This window comes from Barbus barbus (genome assembly GCF_936440315.1).
Source record: "Barbus barbus genome assembly, chromosome: 49".
In the NCBI taxonomy this organism is placed as follows: Eukaryota; Metazoa; Chordata; class Actinopteri; order Cypriniformes; family Cyprinidae; genus Barbus; species Barbus barbus.
The window spans coordinates 21290231-21312088 of NC_136727.1; the positions used below are offsets into that span (position 1 = coordinate 21290231).

Sequence of the window (21858 nt, forward strand, 5' to 3'; positions counted from 1 at the left end):
GCGTTGTTTTACGGTAAATGGCTAGCTCAAAGTATTAGCTACACAACACTTTTTAGTTTATTTGCTTTTGGTTTCCTATTACACTAACGTTTCAAAATATCAATTCAGGTTTGAAGAGGAAAAATATTTTATTATTTTTTTTTTTAAGTAACATTAGAAGCGTAAAAGATTTTCACTGCGCATGCGCACATTTCCAACATGGCGGCCGCGATGAAGTTGCACTGTCTTGAGGACTTTCCCTCACATATTCATCCTCTACACGTGCTTATCAACAAATCACAATTCACTCAAAAGTTTCCAGACCACGCTGGACCCACATACGCGTTGTTACTGTCCCCGACGGACTCGCAGTCCCCCTCGAATCGGGGGTTTTTGGTCTGCGCGCACGCGACTCCAGAGGAAGAGACCGATGTAAACATTCCCACGTGCGTCGCTGTTTATGTGAGCAGATCTTTCCTCAAACACTACGGATTGAAGGAGCACTCACCGGGAACGCTTCGCCCACAGCCTCTGCTGCCGTTAAAGAAGATCGTGATCGGCGCTCGGACCAAACAAAGCTTTAAATGGGCTTCTTCGGAGAAGTTCTCCAATGCTCTGCTGATCCTGGCGTCCTGTCATGGGCAGACTCTGCTGGCGAGACAAGGAGACGCTCTTCTCATTCCCTACCATCATCTACTGGGTGAAGAAGCCGCAGAGGTGCAGCAGTACCTGTCCGATGTGATGGTGCTGGAGTGCACCCCTGTCAGCCAGGGCAGGATAACAGCAGACACCTGCGTGGTGCTCTCAGACTGCAGAGATCTGGAGCTCAGCAGCACCAGCAGCATGCTCGCTCCCTCTCTCTTCGTCTCTGATTTTGCGCAGTATGCGAGCAGCTTGAGTTCTGGCAGCTCTTTGTTGAACAGTAAAGTGTTAGACTTCAGCGCTTTCTCACAGGCTCTTGAATGCAGACTTGATGTGCGCGTGCTAGACCTCCACAAACCCGGGGGAAGGCTGTCTAGGCTCGAGCGCGATGGAGGACTGGATGTGGACAGCACTGTTTTTGTGAGCAAGAGCTTGCTGCTGAAGCTGGGTGTGTTTAACGGGGAGTGGGTCATTGCATCTGTCCCAGCGGAGAAGATGAAGAAGACCCAGAGTCCTGTTTTGGGCGACCTTGAAAGCATCTGTAAAGCTCCCTGTAAGAGACAGGCTCGTGTTCATCTGGCTGCAGTCAAGCTCCAAGACATGGATGTGAGTGATAATGTGGGCTTGATTTCACCCGTTCAGTGGTTTAACCTGTCGGACGGGATGCCAGGGCCTGTTGGAAACAAGGCCATCAAAATTAAGGTGAAGACGGGTCTAATAATTGTGTTGGTCAACTGAATCCAGTTTAAATGTTCATGTTCACAGCGTTACAAATGGACATTGGATAACATTGGATAAAAGAAAAGAAAACATCTTTTATTTTATATAGAAATTAGTGCTGTCAAACAATTAATCGCATCCGGAATGAGTTTTTGTTTACATAATATATCTGTGTGTACTGTGTATATTTATCATGTGTATATATATATATATATATATATACACACACATACAGTATATAGTTAGAAAATATTTACATGTATATACATTTATATATTTATATTCTTATATTGTATATGATATATAGATATATTTAATATATAAAACATATTTTTATTAAGTATATGCATGCGTGTGTTTGTATTTATATATACATAATAGATGAAGGATCATGTGACACTGAAGACTGGAGTAATGATGCTGAAAATACAGCTTTATCATCACAGAAATAAATTATATTTTAAAGTATATGAAAAATAGAAAACAGTCATTTTAAATTGTAATAATATTTCACTATTTTACAGTTTTTGTTCTGTATTTTTGATCAAATAAATGCAGCATTGTTGAGCAGAAGAAACTTCTTTAAAAAACATTAATATCTTACTGATCCCAAACTTCTGAACAGCTGTATATACAATCAATCAGTTCAGATTTACTATATAGCATATTTTGCTTTATGTGAGTGTACTATATGCAAATATAGCTGGACAAACTTATATCCAACATCATTTATAGTGTAGCTCTGTGCTGTATATTTATCATTTTGTGACTATAAACATGGCAGCTATAGAGATTTGCTGCATATAGTATACATCCTTTTCCATGAGTATTACAGTATGTGTGCAAATTAAATTAAATTAGTTATACTTAATATATCCACATTTATATATAGAGAGAGGAAATATAAAAACTTCTCTAAATTACATAAGCATGTACATTTTTACAAATGTTAGACTTCAAAGATTGCTTCAACAGAAATGACTCAGTTTATTTAGTTGTGAAATTGCTGATAGATAAAGTGCTAAAATTTGCTGTCAAACGATTAATCACTTATTTGTTTACATAATATGTGTATATTTATTATCTAGATATAAATACACACATGCATGTATATATTTAAGAACAAAATATGTTTATATATTAAATATATTTATATAATTTAAATGATATAAATATAATTATAGACATGTAAATATTTTCAAAATATATGCTGTGTGTATTTATATATACATAATGAATATACACAGTACACACACACATATTATGTAAACATTTTTATTTTATTTTGGATGCGTTTGACAGGGCTAAAAAATAGACACTCATTTAATACAATTTTTAATTAAAATGAACAAATAACAGCTCTGGTTATGGACTGCTGCTTGTCTCAGACTGGCCAGAGATTATTTATCACTCTGCCACTATATGGTAATATTCTGTGAGTGGATCAGATGTAAACAGATGTGTGATGTGGTTTAACTCAAGCAGCGGTGGAATAAGACATCGTCTGAGGCCGAGTCTCAGATCTCTGTGAGCGCGTGTCGATGTGCAGCGCCGCCGTTTGCTAAAGAGCTGCACATTGAAGCCGTCATATCTCCAGACTACAACTCCCATGGACCCTTCGACAGCATCCTCCACAAACACTTCAGCTCACCCAGGTGCTCAGAGCGCATTTACAGTCATATGCCAACCATCTTCCTGGTTTTCCTGAGCGTTGTGTTTGTTTGCAGGCTTGTTCAGCGGGGGAGTATATTGGGAATCCCGTCAGAAGGACATCCTGATCTAGCAGTGAACAGCTCTGAAGGGATCCCCAGGTGCTGGTTTATCTTCAGCAGCTGCTTTAGAGAGCTTTGAAAGTCAGTCCTCATGCAGGTGTTGTGTTTCACAGGTGGCCTGTGCTGTATTTCAAAGTAAAGCAGGTGTGTGGTTTTTCTGCTGAGGAGGAAGAGGTTTCTTCATATCTGGCTGACTCCAGTCACACTTCACTGTACATGGTGAGGAATGAAGACAATCACAGAGATATTAATAATAGTCCAGTCGGAATCTGCTCTGGTATACCACACAGTTAATATATGCAGGGGTGTTCAAGCTCTGATTGGCTGTCCACAGGAAGGCTCCGCCCACAGCCTGTCTCCCTGCTCTGTGCTGCAGAAGGGTTCGTCTTTCTGGACGAGTCTCAGTCCTCCGGGTCTGTCCAGCACTGTGGAGAAACTGTTCACTATCATCCAGCCTCACTTCAGTGAAAGGTCTGTATTGTGTGCATATTATGAATAAGGTGCTCACAACCTCAATATTCTAGTATTGAGGACACAAAGTCTCATTTGAAAGTTAAGCAGATTTGTTTTGTGTGTCCTTCGTTCTGTTAGAAGAGTAAATCTCAATCTTTTGGACTAGAAGGCCAGCCATTGTCAAATACTTGTTTTCTCGCTTTCTCTCTCTCAATATATATATGTGTGTAAACTCTTAAAAATAAAGGTTCTTTATTGGTATCAATGGTTCCACAAAGAGCCTTTACCATCCACGGAACCTTTTTATTCCACGAAAGGTTATTTACAGTGAAAAAAGGTTCTTTAGATTATTTAAATGTTCTTCACACTGAGAAAAAAAGGGTTCTTTTAGGAACTGTTCAGTGAAAGGTTCTTTGGGGAACCAAATTAGGTTCTTATGGCATCGCTGTGAAAACCCACTTTTGGAACCTTTATTTTTAACAGTATATATATGACCCTGGAGCACAGAAGCAGTCATCAGTAACACAGGTATATCTGTAGCAATAGCCAACAATACATTGTATGGATCAAAATTATACATTTCTCTTTTATGACAAAAATCATTAGGATATTAAGATCATGTTCCATGAAGATATTTAGTACATTTCCTACCATAAATATATCAAAACCTAATTTTTGATTAGTAATATGCATTGCTGAATATGCATGAATATGCATATGCATTTTTTTTTTCACTCTCAGAGTCCAGATCTTCAAATAGTTGTATCTCAGCCAAATATTGTCCTCATATCCTAACAAACCATACACCAATGGAGAGATTATTTATTCAGCTTTCAGATGACGTATAAATCTCAATTTTGAAAAACTGACACTTATGACTGGTTTTGTGGTCCTGGGTCACATATATATTTGAAGGCCCTCAAACCCGTGTAGGCTAAAATATTTGATGTATTTCTGCTGTAATTATGACTAATTACGACACAATAATTTTCAAATTGTGTTTATTAACAGAACCTGTTAATTATGAAGTATTGGTATATTAAATAAATTAGCCACAATTCATTTTGTGATTCCTGACCTTTATATTCTTCAATCAAATGATAGTTATTGAGGAAAAAAGAAATATGATTTTAGTTTACATCTTGATGTTAAGTTTAATAGCATTTGGATTTAGGTTAAAATTAGATTATTGTAATGTATTAATACTAGTGCTGTCAGAATTAGCGCGTTAACGCAGGCAATTCATTTTTTCAGTTTAACGCAGTTTAACGTTTTATTTAACGCAGGGACAGAGCCTAGGGTTGGCCACCACACTCAACTGCTGTTTCTGTCTGTTTTTTCTTGACAAGAAGTGCATTTATTCAGTCACAGAACATCTTTACGATCACATCAATCCAGAGACGTTTCAGACGCGTGCTTCAGCCTGTTTCAATTCATATCAAAGTATGAAATAAACCACGTGCATGCAATGTCATGGTCAGTTAAGGCATGAAGTTACCAAAAAGGCGATTAAAGTTGCCTTAAAACTGTGCATACATTTAATATGTTATATATGAGTTACTTTAAGAACATGTCTCTGAAATGGTTTTCCAAACTGTCCTGGAGCAGCCCAGCACTGTCTCCCTCATCTAACACACTCGAGTCAACTCGTCAGCTCATTAGTAGAGACTGTAATGGGTCAGAAAAAAGGATGAGAGTTGAGAGAAAATACGATGCGTGTCAGATCCACATCACGTTCAGCAGCAACAGCTCTTAAAGAAATAGCAGCCAAAACAAGCTAATAACCAGCTGCTGTGATGACTGTTAATCAGGAATAAAAGAGGAAATCAATAACTTTTATATAGCTGTCAGTATTTATCTGTATTTAGTTTAGAATTTAGTGTTCGATAACTTTATTACATTTCTGTATATTTCTGCTGAGGGGCACACAGGTAGCCTAGCTAAATATTTAATATATAATATATAACATTTACTATAATGGGTTTATGTGAAAATTGTTTTAAGTTCACTTAAATTAGAAGTCTAATAAATGTAAAAATTGATAGCTCTTAATTATAATGTAATGTTTAATGGCTATATGGTTAAATATTAGGGGAATTTCTTTTATAGGGAAATCAGTATTACTTGGTATCAGTGATACTGGCCTTCAGTCATAAAAAAGATTCCATTAAACAGATATTAAAAATGTTGTTTCTACATTAATTTGAAGATTGAATGTGAAATTATTGCAATATAAAAGTATATTTAAAAACTTTAATGTTAGGTGGGATTAATCGCGATTAATTTCAGAAAAAATGTGCGATTAATTAGTTGTTTTTTTTTATCGATTGACAGCACTAATTAATACAAATGTATTAATTTACTATGAAGTTATCCTGCTGCCTTCTTAAGAACCACAGCATTAGAAGACGTTTTAAGACGTAGTTGATGCTGTATCTTGTATTTGAGCTTTGCTGGAATGCTGGATTGATAAACATATTAAAATATTATTGCTGTTTAATTTACATAATATTTGTAAAATGATTCTCTTGCAGCTCTCTAACGTTAAAAAGAGGCTGTTCGGTTCTTCTGATGGGTCCGAATGGCAGTGGTAAAGTTACCGCGGTAAGAGCGGCTAGCAGGAGGCTACATCTGCATCTGATCAAGGTGATTTGTGATTACATCCCTTTTCTTGAGTTTTGTGTTTCTTCAGTTACGAGCATCAAAACATTCCTAAGTTGTGTCTTTCATAAGTTCACAGGAAACACCCCATATGAAAATTAACCATGGTTTTACTACAAATTAAACAAAAAGAAAACATAGTTAAACCATGCTAATCACAAATTAATCCTGTTTTTGCTACACTAACCATAGTTTAACCATGGTATTTGCAGTAAAAAAAAAAGTCGTCGTGACGTATTTGGTGACCCATACTCGAAATTGGTGCTCTGCGTTTAACCCATCCAAGTGCACACACACAGCAGTGAGTAGTGAACAAATGCACACACACACACACACACACACACACCGTGAACACACACCCGGAGCAGTGGGCAGCATTTATGCTGCGGCGCCCGGGGAGCAGTTGGGGGTTCGGTGTCTTGCTCAAGGGCACCTCAGTCGTGGTATTGAGGGTGGAGAGAGCGCTGGAGATTCACCCCCCCCACCTACAATCCCTGCCGGCCGGAGACTCGAACCCGCAACCTTTCGATTACGAGTCCAATTCTCTAACCATTAGGCCACGACTTCCCACAAAATTAAAACTGTGGTTATACAAAAACAAACATGGTTACTACACTTTTACTAGAATAAAAGCATGGCTAATTTTCTGAAGGGAAAACATTGAGTTTAGTAGAACATTAGCATGTTGCTAAGCTAACAAACACAAAGCATAAAAATACACAAATATTGAGTGAAACTATACATTTTAATCATACCATCTAACATATTTTCTTGATAGTTTTTTTTATTGACAATGAAGTCATTGTATATTTTTAGTCTACATTTCTTTATTTTTGACGAAGCCCTGCATGTGAAATGCAGGCTTAATTATCTTGACCTTGAATTAACTATTTGTTTTCCTATGACTTATTGTTTTAGTTACTCATTTTAGTTAAAGTGCAACCACGTTGTACTAATTTGTTCCCTTGTTTTAGTTAAATCATAGTCAGGTTCTACTAATTTGTAGCCAACTAAATTACATCAAGAGAGCAAAATGTCACAGCTCTGCTCATATAATGGCCATATTCAGTAGTCACATTAAGTATGCTGCTTGTCTAGTGTTATGATATGAATAGAGCTGGATATGTGCTGGTGTGTGCAGGTGGACTGCGTCACTCTCTGCGCAGACACTGCGGCTGCCTGCGAGGCGACGATGAAGTCTGTCTTTGCGAGAGCGGAGCTCCATCACCCGTGTGTTTTGCTGCTGAGAAACCTGCAGCTGCTCGGCCAGCCGCGGGACGGGTCCGAGACAGACTCCAGGGTCACCTCCACGCTCTGCCAGCTCGTAGCAGCTGCTCACGCCAGGTGAGGTGCCTACACGCCTGCAGCACACAGGGATATTACAGACGCATGCTCCTCTTAAACGGGTTAGTTCACCCAAAAATGAAAATTAGCCTGTGATGTACTCACCCTCGAGGCATCTTAGGTGTATATGACTTTCTTTTTTTAGACAAATCCAGTCGGAGTTAAGCACCTGTTTACCCCCATTGTAATGCTTGGAAGGGCCAGGACAATTTTTTATATAACTCAGACTGGATTCGTCTGAAAGAAGAAAGTCATATACACCTAGGATGCCTCGAGGGTGAGTACATCACAGGCTACTTTTCATTTTTGGGTGAACTAACCCTTTAACTTCTTAACTGTCACCTCTCCCCTCAGCAGGACGCCTAAGTTTACTTCACTATATTACAAATAAATCCTAATCTAGTCGTGACAAACTATACATCGTTGGAAAGGTCTAAAATTACTTTCACAGACTTTTACATTTACTGTTCTCTCCTGGTGGACTGACCTGCCCAACTCAATCCCAGCAGCTGAGTCCTAATTATATTCTTTAATAAAAATACAAATAAAAAACTTGTCCCTTTTGGACTTGCACTCTATTAATTTACTAACTGCTTGTTTTTCTTTAAAAAAAAATAAAATAAAAAAAATAACACTAGCTTCTCTATTCTTTTTATTATTTTTGTTCTATTCGTTTTCTTTTTATTTATTATACAATTAATAAAAAGCAACAAAAAAGGCGTCTAACACTAGATTGCTCTGTTCTTTTTCTATTCTATCTGTTTTCTTTTTATTTATAATAAATAAAAAAACGTTTCTTCGTGTACTGCGTTAAGCTAATTGAGACTTGTTATAGCACTTGCATATCATTGCTGATTTTGATTGCTTCTATTGTCCTCATTTGTAAGTCGCTTTGGATAAAAGCGTCTGCTAAATGTGAATGTAAATATAATTATTTAAGCTGAAATTAGATTTATTTAAGCTGAAATTAAAGCTTAAAATCTCAAAATTCATCATTTGAAAAGAATTTTAAAATCATTCCCATGGAAATGCTACATCAAAATCATATGACAAAAGGTTTTCGTTCATGAATTATTAAAATTTTAGTTTGGATAGTGCACTTTCACATCTATGTTCAAAAATGGGAGTGACAGTTAAAGGGTTGAATCGAAATCAAATCAGATATGTGATGTTTCCTTCTTTCTTCTGCAGTGTAGTGGTGGTGGGGTCTGTGAGCAGCCAGAGAGAGTTGTCCTCAGATGTGACTGCAGCGTTTGTGCACCAGGTGGCGATAGAGAGTCTGTCCGAGGAGCAGCGCAGGACAATGCTGGCCAGCCTCAGTGAGGACCTGATGATGGGAAAAGACGTCAATCTTGGCAAGATTGCCAAACAGACAGCTGTGAGTCTATCATCTATCTCATCTTCGCATTCAAATTGACCATATGTACTATTTTATACACGTTCCTGGTTCAATTGTGAAAAGTTTTGGAGCATGTTATTCCAAATATAAATGTGGAAATTGCTCTGCACCCAGTGAATTACCATATTATATCACTTTATGTAAGTACATTTGATTGCCAATGTCATTTCATGTTGACTTTGTTTCTGTAGGGTTTTGTTTTAGGAGATTTTTGCTCACAGACGACTTCTGCAGACGTAGTAAGTCTTCTCCCTGCTGCTGACTTTCACTCCAGGCATTGTTTGTGACCGTTCTGTCGAATGGATCAGAAACGGGTGTGCTGCTTCTTCATGTGTAGTTCTCCAGCAGTGGCGAGTGAACAGGAAGAGGAGGATCTGTGTATCTCTGGGGTAAACGTCACGTCTGAGGACTTCAGCACGGCACTGGATATCCTACAGGAGGCACATTCACAAGCCATCGGAGCGCCAAAAGTACAGTTACCTTGTTTTTCCTTGAATGAGTCATTTGTATTAAGCATACTTTTAAAAACAAGTTCAAAAACAATGTACTTTAATAAACAGAATTTTATGTTTTTGCACACTTATATGCATGTTCATTGCAATTAGATGAAAATGTACTATATTTAAAATTTATATCAAAAGCAGAACTTAAGTATATCTTTATATGTATTTTCATAATTACTTATTGTCTTGTAAATATGGTTTAATTGTGCTGCCGAATGTACTGACAAGCATTAATGATAAACTAAAATATACTCTAATGTAATTTCTATTGAAACTTGTATGTCAAGCATTTAAATATATAACACTACAATAACACACTACAGTTAATAATCAACTGCTTTACATGCAGTTTAGCATGTTAGTCAGCTCATCGTGTCGCTGGTAGAGATGTAATGGGCTGAACATTTCTTATTACTATTATAATGACCAAAATTATCACGGTTATCATGGTATTGTTAAAATGTTCAAAAAGTACTGACACATAAATTGTTTTACCAAGTTTTGTTTTTAAAATAAAAATTACGTTTTGTTTGCATAAACACTAAAGCAATAACATTACCAATGATATGTCTGGATTTTAAATGACAATGTGACTGAATCAGCTTATCTAGCATGTATATGTAATACAATGGTAAACCTCACATTTCAGCCTTTAAATAAAGAAAAGGGTTAAGGCAAAATGACAATTGATTAATAAATGACTATATGTATTTTATGTTCTCCATAAACAATTCTAGATACTTTATCTGAATCGTTTAAACATGTAGAATCCATAAACTTGTTTTTCATCAACCGGTCTAAATTTACAGCAAGGCATACAAATTCGGTGAATTTTTTGGCCAGACAAAACCTGCTGCACACAGGCCGAATGTGAATGTAAGTGTCTGTAAATCCACTCACTGACAGCAGGTGGCGCTTATGGAACAGCAGAATTACAGCATTTTCCTGTTACCTCGGTGGACAAAGCAGCATTACTTTATTAGGTATTATATGGAGCGAAGATTAAAACAAAATGCCATTGAATCTTTTCTAAAGACAGTCAGACTCTTCAGAGGTACATTGATATAATTAATTCATTCATATATTCATTTGTATAATTCCCTTAGCACTCTTTTAAAACCTCCCAGCTGTTCTCACTCAAAACGAAACTACTCTGCGTGCTGTTTATTTATTTATCCTCAGTTGTTCAAATTGCGGTAATCGAATACGGCTTAATTAAAATATGAAACGGTAAAACTACCCGTGGGGAATTTTATCATGATTTATTGTCAAACCATTATTCGCTCCATCCCTAGTCGCTGGTTAGCCTCTGGTCTGGCTGTGCATTCATGTGTTTTGGAGGTGTGGCTTTGGAGAGTGATTTGCAGGGAGGGTGGAATCTTATGCTTTCAAAGCTAGCTTGCTATTGATATTCTCTTACCTACCCTACCTTTAAAGTCATAAAAGTTCACCCAGAAATTAAGATTGGGCCATAATGCATTATTTACATAACTATCAGTAAAATGTCATGCTCTAAAGCTATGGTCATGTCTAAAACTCATAGAGTTTGTCCTCTCTTCCTCATTTCAGATCCCATCAGTCAGATGGCAGGACGTTGGTGGACTGCAGCAGGTTAAGAAGGAGATTCTGGACACGATTCAGCTTCCTCTGGAGCATCCAGAGCTGCTCTCGCTGGGGCTGCGTCGCTCCGGCCTGCTGCTCTACGGGCCGCCGGGCACCGGACAAACCCTGCTGGCTAAAGCTGTCGCCACCGAGTGTACCATGACCTTCTTTTCTTTCTCTTTTTTTTTCTTTTTTTTTTTAGCTGACGCTTTTATCCAAAGCGACTTACAATTGCTATATATGTCAGAGGTCGCACGCCTCTGGAGCAACTAGGGGTTAAGTGTCTTGCTCAGGGACACATTGGTGTCTCACAGTGGATTCGAACCCGGGTCTCTCACACCAAAGGCATGTGTCTTATCCACTGCGCCATCACCACCACCCAGGTTGACTGCATTACTTTATTTGCTTTGAGTTTGAAATATTCGAGAGACTGGTTAGAGTACATAACTAAATGAAAATAATGTCATGTTAAGAGTGTGTTTGGTGTTTGTTTTCAGTGTGAAGGGTCCTGAACTCATCAACATGTACGTTGGTCAGAGTGAGGAGAACATTCGAGAGGGTAAGAGTAATGAAATAAACTACTCCTCTCAATCTGATGATCCATTTCAGCTTATTTTCACGGTTTATTTTATTGAAGATGTTAGCATTTCTCTCTCTCTGTGTCCGTCAGTGTTCAGTAAGGCCAGAACCGCTGCACCCTGTATCATTTTCTTTGATGAGCTGGACTCTTTGGCTCCCAATAGAGGCCACAGTGGAGACTCAGGAGGGGTGATGGACAGGTCAGCATCACAAGATATGTGCAGCACCAGTTTTTAGGGATGCACCGATATGAAAATTCTGAGCCGAAGCCGAAAATTGTGGATGCACTTGGCCGAAACTTAAATGCTTTGTAGTAATTAGGGATGTAACGGTATGAAAATTTCTAATCACGATTATAGTGACCAAAATTATCACGGTTATCAGTATTATCACGGTATTGTTAAAATGTGCTGGAGATGGATCAAAAAGTACCGAAACATAAATCACTTCACCAAGTTTCATACTTAAAAATCAACAAACAGCAAATAAAATGACTTTTTGTTTGCATAATCACTAAAACAATAACATTACCAGTGAGGTCTGGATTTTAAATGACAATTTGACTGACACCAGTTTAATAGCATGTTCAAATAAATAATGTAAATGTTCAAATAAAGCTTTGAAAAAGTTTAACATAAAGGTAGACCACACATTTCAGCCTTTAAAGAAAAGGGTTAAATTAAAATGATAATTAATAAATGATTATATGTATTTTATCTGCTCCATAAATAATCCTATATAGCATATCTGAATTGTTTAAATGTACATAAGTTTGTTTTTCATCAACCGGTTAAAAATTTACAGCAGGTCATGCAAATTTGGTCAATTTTTTGGCCAGACAGAAACTGCACACAGACTGAATGTAAATAAGTGTCTGTAAATCCACTCTCTGGCAGCAGGTGGCGCTTTACACGGAAAAGCTGAATTACAGCTGATTCCCGTGAACTCCGCGAACACTTCCTTTAGGTATTACATGGAGCGAAGATGAAAACAAAATGCCATCGAATTGTTTCTGAAGACAGTCAGATCCTTCAGAGGTACATTCATATGATTAATTCATTGATATATTAATTTGTATAATTCCCTTAGCACTCTTTTAAAACCTCCCAGCTTTTCTGCCCTATTTTCACTCAGAACGAAACTACTGTGCTGCTGTGCGCTCGTGACACTGTTACTGAAAACTCTGCTTTATGCCGGACAGTATTTATTTATCGCGAGTTGTTTAAATCACGGTAATCGAATACGGTTTTAATGATAATTAAAATATGAAACGGTAATACTAACCGCGGGGAATTTTATCATGATTTATCGTCAAACCGGTAATCGTTACATCCCTAGTAGTAATTATTTATTATTTTATTAAATAAAGTAATTTATATGACTTATTTATAAACTCAATAATTTTAATGACACTGAATAATAAAAAAAACACAATCAAATAAAATAATTACACATATGGAAAGTAACACAATATTAAATATCATTGTTTTTATTCAGTTCTATGCACATTCATAGAGTGGAATATTGAGCGGAGCATCACACCGACAATGGCTGAGAGAGAGAGACCTGTGCACTGAATACTGCCAGGTGCTGTGGAGCAGCATATATCTCCAGCTCATATTTTTGAACAATAATGTTCGGTGGCTGAAAATTCAGATTCATTAAAAAAGAATCAGCTCATTCATGAATCAGGTACGCTATCCTGTCTCAGGATGTCATCGAGGAATAAATTTCATGTAGTGGAGTAAAAAGTAAGATATTATTATTTGGAATTTAGGGAAGTAAAAGTAAAAGATTCCCAAAATAAAACAAACAAACATACAAACAAACAAAAAAAAATAATATAAAAAAATATATTAGCACTTAGTCACAATGCACATTGTTTCAAATATAATATCTCCATATCTTCCTGCCGTACAGTTGCATTACGTAGATTAGAGCTGGGTGATAATATAGTTACAGATGCGAAGCGGAAGTTATAAATGTAGATGCTTATACATCTAAGTTTATATATAGAGCTATGTGATCATTTTATTTAAATCTTCGACCATAAAAACATTCGCAGAGTCGAGATTTTCTATATAATATATATTGCTTTACATGAGCATTTTGTATGTAGGTGGATAAAGTTGGGTGTACTTACATATCCAACTTTATAGAGCTATGCAGTAATATAGTTTACATTATGATATTAACAATTAAGCAGTTGAGATTTCTTATATATTGCTTTATGTGATTATACACCTACTTATAGCAATTGTAGATTGGAGTTATTTTGTATATTGGAGTTTTAGATATTAAAGATTATGAAAGTTTTGCTCAATTTATAACAATTTGATATAGTTACAAGCTTAATTACTTGTACAGCAACAAAGTAAAAATAATTATTGCCCACCACTACTAGAAGTAATGAAAAGTATGTTATGGTTACTTTACACAGATTAGCCTCATTTGAATTGATTTTACATAATTGATTCTGTTACTTTCCTGTTTAATACTGTGAAATCCAATGGCCAAGTAGTGCACAACACAACAAAATCTCCACAACAAAACGGAAACAAGTCGCAAGTTTACAACACAGCAAAATTAGCACAACACAATGAAATTAACACAAGAGAAACAAGCCACAACAAAATGAAATTAGCACAACACAACAGAATAGAAACAAGCCACAACACAATAAAATTACCACAAAATAACAGAAACAGCAACACAACAAAATTAGTGCAACACAATGAAATGAATGAATGAATGAATGAATGCATTTATATAGCGCATTTATTGTGTATTGCTGTACACCCAAAGCGCTTTACAATCATGTGGGGGTTTCTCCTCAACCACCACCAGTGTGCAGCATCCACCTGGATGATGCGACGGCAGCCACAGTACAACGGCGCCAGTGCGCTCACCACACACCAGCTACAGGTGGAGAGGAGAGAGGGTCATAGAGCCAATCAAGTGGATGGGGATTACTAGGAGGCCATGATTGTTAAGGGCCAGTGGAGGGAATTTGGCCAGGACACCGAGGTTACAACCCTACTCTTTACGAGAAGTGTCATGGGATTTTTAGTGACCACAGAGAGTCAGGACCTCGGTTTAACGTCTCATCCGAAAGACGGAAATAAGCACAACACAACAGAAACAAGCTACAAAACAACAAAATTAGCGCAACAGAATGAAATTAGGACAACACAATGGAAACAAGTCACAACACAAAGGAAACAAGCCGCTACACAGCGAAATTAGTGCAACACAACGAAATGAGCACAACACAATGAAATTAGTCCTATGCATTGTGTCGTGGAGATTTCGTTGTGTCGTGGAGATTTCGTTGTGTCGTGGCGATTTCGTTGTGTCGTGGAGATTTCGTTGTGTCGTGGAGATTTCGTGGTGTCCTGGCGATTTCGTTGTGTCGTGGAGATTTCGTTGTGTCGTGGAGATTTCGTTGTGTCGTGGAGATTTCGTTGTGTCGTGACGATTTCGTTGTGTCGTGGAGATTTCCTTGTGTCGTGGAGATTTCCTTGTGTCGGGGAGATTTCCTTGTGTCGGGGAGATTTCGTGGTGTCGTGAAGATTTCGTTGTGTCGTGGAGATTTCGTTGTGTCGTGGCGATTTCGTTGTGTCGTGGAGATTTCCTTGTGTCGGGGAGATTTCCTTGTGCCGGGGAGATTTCGTGGTGTCGTGAAGATTTCGTTGTGTCGTGAAGATTTCGTTGTGTCGTGGAGATTTCGTTGTGTCGTGGCGATTTCGTTGTGTCGTGGAGATTTCGTTGTGTCGTGGAGATTTCCTTGTGTCGGGGAGATTTCGTGGTGTCGTGAAGATTTCGTTGTGTCGTGGAGATTTCGTTGTGTCGTGGCGATTTCGTTGTGTCGTGGAGATTTCATTGTGTCGGGGAGATTTCGTGGTGTCGTGGAGATTTCGTTGTGTCGTGACGATTTCGTTGTGTCGTGGAGATTTCGTGGTGTCGTGGAGATTTCGTGGTGTCGTGGAGATTTCGTGGTGTCGTGAAGATTTCGTTGTGTCGTGGAGATTTCGTTGTGTCGTGGCGATTTCGTTGTGTCGTGGAGATTTCATTGTGTCGGGGAGATTTCGTGGTGTCGTGGAGATTTCGTTGTGTCGTGACGATTTCGTTGTGTCGTGGAGATTTCGTGGTGTCGTGGAGATTTCGTTGTGTCGTGGAGATTTCGTTGTGTCGGGGAGATTTCGTGGTGTCGTGGAGATTTCGTTGTGTCGTGACGATTTCGTTGTGTCGTGGAGATTTCGTGGTGTCGTGGAGATTTCGTTGTGTCGTGGAGATTTCGTTGTGTCGTGACGATTTCGTTGTGTCGTGGAGATTTCGTTGTGTCGTGACGATTTCGTTGTGTTGTGGAGATTTCGTGGTGTCGTGGAGATTTCGTTGTGTCGTGACGATTTCGTTGTGTCGTGGAGATTTCGTGGTGATTTCGTTGTGTCATGACGATTTCGTTGTGTCGTGGAGATTTCGTTGTGTCGTGGAGATTTCGTGGTGTCGTTACGATTTCGTGGTGTCGTTACGATTTCGTTGTGTCGTGGAGATTTCGTGGTGTCGTGGAGATTTCGTTGTGTCGTGACGATTTCGTTGTGTTGTGGAGATTTCGTGGTGTCGTGGAGATTTCGTTGTGTCGTGACGATTTCGTTGTGTCGTGGAGATTTCGTGGTGATTTCGTTGTGTCATGACGATTTCGTTGTGTCGTGGAGATTTCGTTGTGTCGTGGAGATTTCGTTGTGTCATGACGATTTCGTTGTGTCGTGGAGATTTCGTTGTGTCGTGACGATTTCGTTGTGTCGTGGAGATTTCGTTGTGTCGTGGAGATTTCGTGGTGTCGTGACGATTTCGTTGTGTCGTGGAGATTTCGTTGTGTCGTGGAGATTTCGTGGCGATTTCGTTGTGTCGTGGCTGGAGATTTCGTTGTGTCGTGGCTGGAGATTTCGTTGTGACGTGGCTGTAGATTTCGTTGTGACGTGACTGGAGATTTCGTTGTGTCGTGGCTGGAGATTTCGTTGTGTCGTGGCTGGAGATTTCGTTGTGTCGTGGCTGGAGATTTCGTTGTGTCGTGGCTGGAGATTTCGTTGTGTCGTGGCTGGAGATTTCGTTGTGTCGTGGCTGGAAATTTCGTTGTGTCGTGGCTGGAGATTTCGTTGTGTCGTGGCTGGAGATTTCGTTGTGTCGTGGCTGGAAATTTCGTTGTGTCGTGACTGGAGATTTCGTTGTGTCGTGACTGGAGATTTCGTTGTGTCGTGGCTGGAGATTTCGTTGTGTCGTGGCTGGAGATTTCGTTGTGTCGTGGCTGGAGATTTCGTTGTGTCGTGGCTGGAGATTTCGTTGTGTCATGGCTGGAGATTTCGTTGTGTCGTGGCTGGAGATTTCGTTGTGTCGTGGAGATTCCGTTGTGTTTTGGAGATTTGAAATGTGTATAAAGGCTAAAGGACTGATGCATCATGACAAGCCAGGTTTTGCCATGTTTTATTATTAGGGTTGTGTCGCAGCTTTTAGCAGAGCTGGATGGTCTTCACACGTCTGGAGACGTCTTTGTGATCGGAGCAACTAATCGCCCAGATCTGCTGGACCAATCATTGCTCAGGCCTGGCAGGTAAATACATTCAGATTCAGTTGCTTTTCTGTTTGCCTTGCATTCTTGCAATGTTTTTTGTCTTTCCAGATTTGATAAGTTAGTGTATGTGGGTGTGAATGAAGACAGAGAGTCCCAGCTGCAGGTTCTGAAGGCGATTTTGCGCAGGTGAGTGTGCTCATCATCAGTCTCCTCTCTCTCTGTGCTGGAGTGTGTTTGCTGCTGACTCTCTGCTGCTCTTCTGCTTGGAGGTTTAAGGTGGATCCCAGCGTGTGTCTGTCGGAGGTCGTGGAGTCCTGTCCTGCTCAGCTGACCGGAGCCGATCTCTACGCGCTCTGCTCGGACGCAATGATGTGTGGCATCAAGAGGAAGATTTCACGAATCACTGAAGGTATGTGGAAAATCAACCAGTGAAGGATGAACGGCCTTTTTTGATTATGTGACTCAAGGGTGAGTGACTATAAATGCCAAATGTCACAGAAAATGCCACAGAGTGTTTACTTGTTGGTCATTACACACATAAATTAATGTTGACATTTATGTGACTGCTCGAAACAAACTCAGATATCTTTTAAAGCGAACTGATCTTAGCATGTCATCATTGTTTTCTTGGTACCATGCCACATAAAGGAGAATGTTATTTCTTTAGAAATGACAAGCTTTTTTCTTTCAGAAATCATTTTAATTTGATGATTTGATTTTTTTTGGTGCTCAGTTATTATCCATTTTGATTGGTTCTTAATTATTAAGAAACTATTTTTGCTGATTTTGTTTTTATATATACAGTAGTCAACATTTGAAGTGGATCAGAAAAGTTCATAAAAGTTGTCCTAAGACAAGAACGGGTATTATTTTGGTTTTAGGACAACTTTGATGAAAGGTTTCGATCCACTTCAAATGTTGACTACTGTATATATATGATGAATTAAAAGAACCGCTGTGCGCTGTAGCCTGTTTCAATTCATGTCAAAGTGCAAAATAAACTACGTGCATGCAATGTCGCGATCAGTTAAGGCATGAAGTTACCAAAAAGGTGATTAAAACTGCCTTAAAACTGTGCATGCATGTAATATGTTATAAATGAGTTACATTAAGAATGTCTCTGAAATGGTTTAGCTTTTTTCCAGTTTAATGGCGTTAAAAATATTGAATGCAGTTAGTGCTGGGGTGGGGCTAGGGTTGGCCACCCCACTCACAACTGCTGCTTCTGGCCATATGTCAGAAAAAATGAATCTTCCTGTCCTGTCAGCCATTATACTGTGCTCGTAGCGTGTGCTGTTCAGTTGCATGCCTGAACGTAGCGGTGCGCGCTGTAGCCGGCATCATTTCATATTAAAGCGTGAATGCTTGCGTGTCAGATCTGCGTCATGTTCAGCAGCAGCAGCTCTTAAAGTAATAGCAGCCAAATAACCCGTCTGTTCATCAAAGAACAAATCAATAACTTTTGTAGCTTTAAATATTAATCAATATTTAATAAAAAATTTAGTGTTTGATAACTTTATTCAATTTCTGTATATTTCCTACTTGCTGAAGGGCACAGGTAAATGTGACATTTATTATAATAAATTTATGTGAAGATTGTTTTAAGTTCACTTAAGTTAGAAGTAATTTTTTTTAAGTCTAAAATTTTTTAAAATTGATAGCTCTTAATTACAATGTAATGTTTAATGGCTATAGTCAATGGTTATATATTAAGAAAAAAAGGAAAATTTCTTCAAACTCTACGCAAGTACGTGAACACAAATGCTATCCTTCATTTTCCTCCTGTGCTTTGGCAATGTGTTGGTCAAGCGTTCACGTCTGCTTGAGAAGAGGATGTTTGTGGCCTGACTCTGTCAGTGTCTGCTCTACTTGCCTTCACTCTTTCTTCATCTCTGTCTGTGGTGCAGGTGTGGATTCAGAGGCCAGCGCTCTGACTCTGTGTTCAGAAGACTTCAGACAGGCTCTGGCAGGCCTTCAGCCGTCCGTCTCTGAGCAGCAGCTCAACAGATACAAGCTCATCCAGCAGAAATTCACCGCCAAATAGCATCCCAAACATCTGAAATCACCTAACTTCTGAAGCTAAACGTTTTGCACTGTCCTAACCAGACCCGGTGTGATAGAGCTACTCTAATAGGACCATATAACTAAATGTTAAACGTCAAATATCATTTGACTGGCTGTGATTGTGTCATGTTTCACTTTCAGTGAGCACAGACACAGGAAACGTGCTGCTTCACATCTGGTTAGGACACAGAATGGGTCAAATGTGTAGTAAGTCGAACCTGCTCATGTTTACTTTCTTATCCCGCAGGATTTCTTTGCATCTTCCTTAATGGATTTCATATTTAATGCTTGAATGGAAATCAGTCTGGCTGAAAAAAGCAAATGAGAAACTATAATGAGATTAAATATAATGAAAACTGATTTCTAACTAGCACTGCAAAAACTACAACTAAAGATAAACTTCAGCTAGACTGTGTGTGTGTGTGTGTGTGTGTGTGTGAGAGAGAGAGAGAGAGAGAGAGAGGGAGAGGGAGAGTGATGAAGGGCACTTAAATCATCCTCAGGGCTTTGATTTTTATATATTGGCACACATTGGTCACACTTTATATTAAGTGCTTTGTTTTGGATAATTTAATTCTTAATTAATTTGCTATGCAAATGGAATAAAGAGCTGATGTCAGTGGTTTGATTGTCTACATATTTTTATAAATGTTAATATTTTTGTTGTATAACTGTGTAATTACTACTTTATTACTATGTTGTTACTGCATATATGTAACAAAGGACAAATGGGACAACTTAATATAAAGTGTTACCTTGTTTATTCAAAGAATTACTGAAAAGAATCTTAAAATGCTCTGAAATTAAACGCATGTGTTGTTCAAACAAATCTGTGTGTCTGCTTTGACAGTAGCTAGAGATGGAAGACAATATGAACACAAAGACAGAATTGTTCAAAAGAGAAACGTTTGAAGCTGTGCAAGCATCTGTTTTGACTCATTGTGCTGTAGCTTGTTGCTGGAAGTTACTGGAAGCAAGTGCGATGGGTGAATCTCACCAAAAACGCAAGACGTGTTTGAGTCATATTTCACCTCAAAGTCAGATGAAAATACAATGTATTAAAATATTTATAAAATCTGTTATAAAGTATATGAATTATATTTAGCATAAAGGAAATGTTATTAAAGTGATTAAAAATAAAGTGTATTTATACTTGATAGCTTTTGTGTTTTTATATAATGCGCCCAGACAGGCTGAATTTTATTAATCTACAATAATAATAATAATCAGAATACCTATTGAGAAAAAATAAAATCCTTTTAGTAATGATAATGTTGGGCTAAAATGTGTGGGAAAATATGGAAACAAAACTCCTAATTGTCCTAAAAATGGTCGTTTTCTTAATGCAAAATATGATTTTGTGTGATATATTAGCTAGATTTGACATGCTTAATGAGATTCACCAAACAATTATTAATGCAGTTTTTTATTAATTATGTGGACGTGTTTGATAACCAATTATTTATATAAATTACGTCAAACAGCTGCTTGATTTTTATTTATTTATTTATTTTAATAAAAATAGTCATGTTTCTATGATCATTTTTTTGGTTAAATGATAATGGGGCCACATAATGGTCTATTTGGATTAATATAACTAATTTTTTAATTGGATATTGACATTTAAATGAGTTATTTTACTCCTCAGGACACAGTAATGGATCGTCAGTCTGACAGCTCAACAGAATGAAAAACCACTGGTGTGCTGTTGGTTACTAGCTCATGGCAATTATACGTTTTTCTTTCTTTTTTCATTATTTTTCTTCTTCTTTTTCACCCACACGCATCATTTGGATTCGAAAAATAAAAGTCCCTGAAATCCTGACCAGAGAACACAGGAAAGCACTGTCAACCAAAGGCACTTAAAGAGCAATAATGTACTGCCACACGCTGTGTAGTGAACTGAAGCATGACAGAAGTGTATTTGATGAACAAATGTCACTGGGAGGCTCCGGATCTTAGTCGGGGGGTCTGGATCTTTGTGGAAGATCCCTCATTTTCACAACAAACTCTGAGCCGCTTCTGCTTTGGCGTTTAGTTCGTATGTTTGGCAGAGACGACTGAGATGCTCTCTCTGTTTCTGGGTCTGCGTTCATGTCGACGGCAGATGCAGCTTCTCTCTGTGTCAGCGACTCAAGTGAAATGCGGCATACGACTGCAGGTTCTGCAACGCAAAGGAATGCATGTGAGATTTCTGCTCAATAAGCAACTCGTGTTATTTACTATATACTTTCAATGAATAGGGTACGAAAGCTGGCCTGACAGTGTCTATTGTCACACACAGAAGACATTTTCAAATCAAGCAGCTTTCTGTTGTTCTATGCCGTGAAATGAAATTAACCAACTTGAAAATGAGCTAAATCTATACAAAGAACTTTTTGTCATCATGAAACCCTCTAATCGTGCAGATTTCTATTGGAATGACTTGGACTTGGTCATTTATTTGGTGCACAGCTAAAAATAGGTCCAACAGACGTATGATGAGTCATCAACAGTTCTTCAGTCAGTGCTGACCTGTGATGCCCTCTTTTATTCCTCATCTTCTCAATCGAACTACTCTTCCATTTCATT

At 38.3% G+C, this 21858-nt stretch overlaps 1 protein-coding gene across 1 annotated transcript; it reads left to right on the forward strand.

The window, feature by feature from the left end:
- Nucleotides 1-198: 198 nt before the first annotated feature.
- On the forward strand, nt 199-20109 carry LOC306867743 (peroxisomal ATPase PEX6-like; the record flags this gene model as incomplete). Its single annotated transcript, XM_079413588.1, has 17 exons — nt 199-1323; nt 2827-2996; nt 3069-3152; nt 3227-3332; nt 3448-3584; nt 6101-6212; nt 7369-7571; nt 8763-8949; nt 9162-9209; nt 9279-9440; nt 11043-11248; nt 11573-11634; nt 11746-11854; nt 17146-17262; nt 17332-17409; nt 17493-17632; nt 19131-20109. 17 exons carry the CDS (start codon nt 199-201, stop codon nt 19265-19267), a joined length of 3183 nt encoding a protein of 1060 aa, XP_079269714.1. The 3' UTR covers nt 19268-20109.
- Between the last annotated feature and the right edge of the window lie 1749 nt (nt 20110-21858).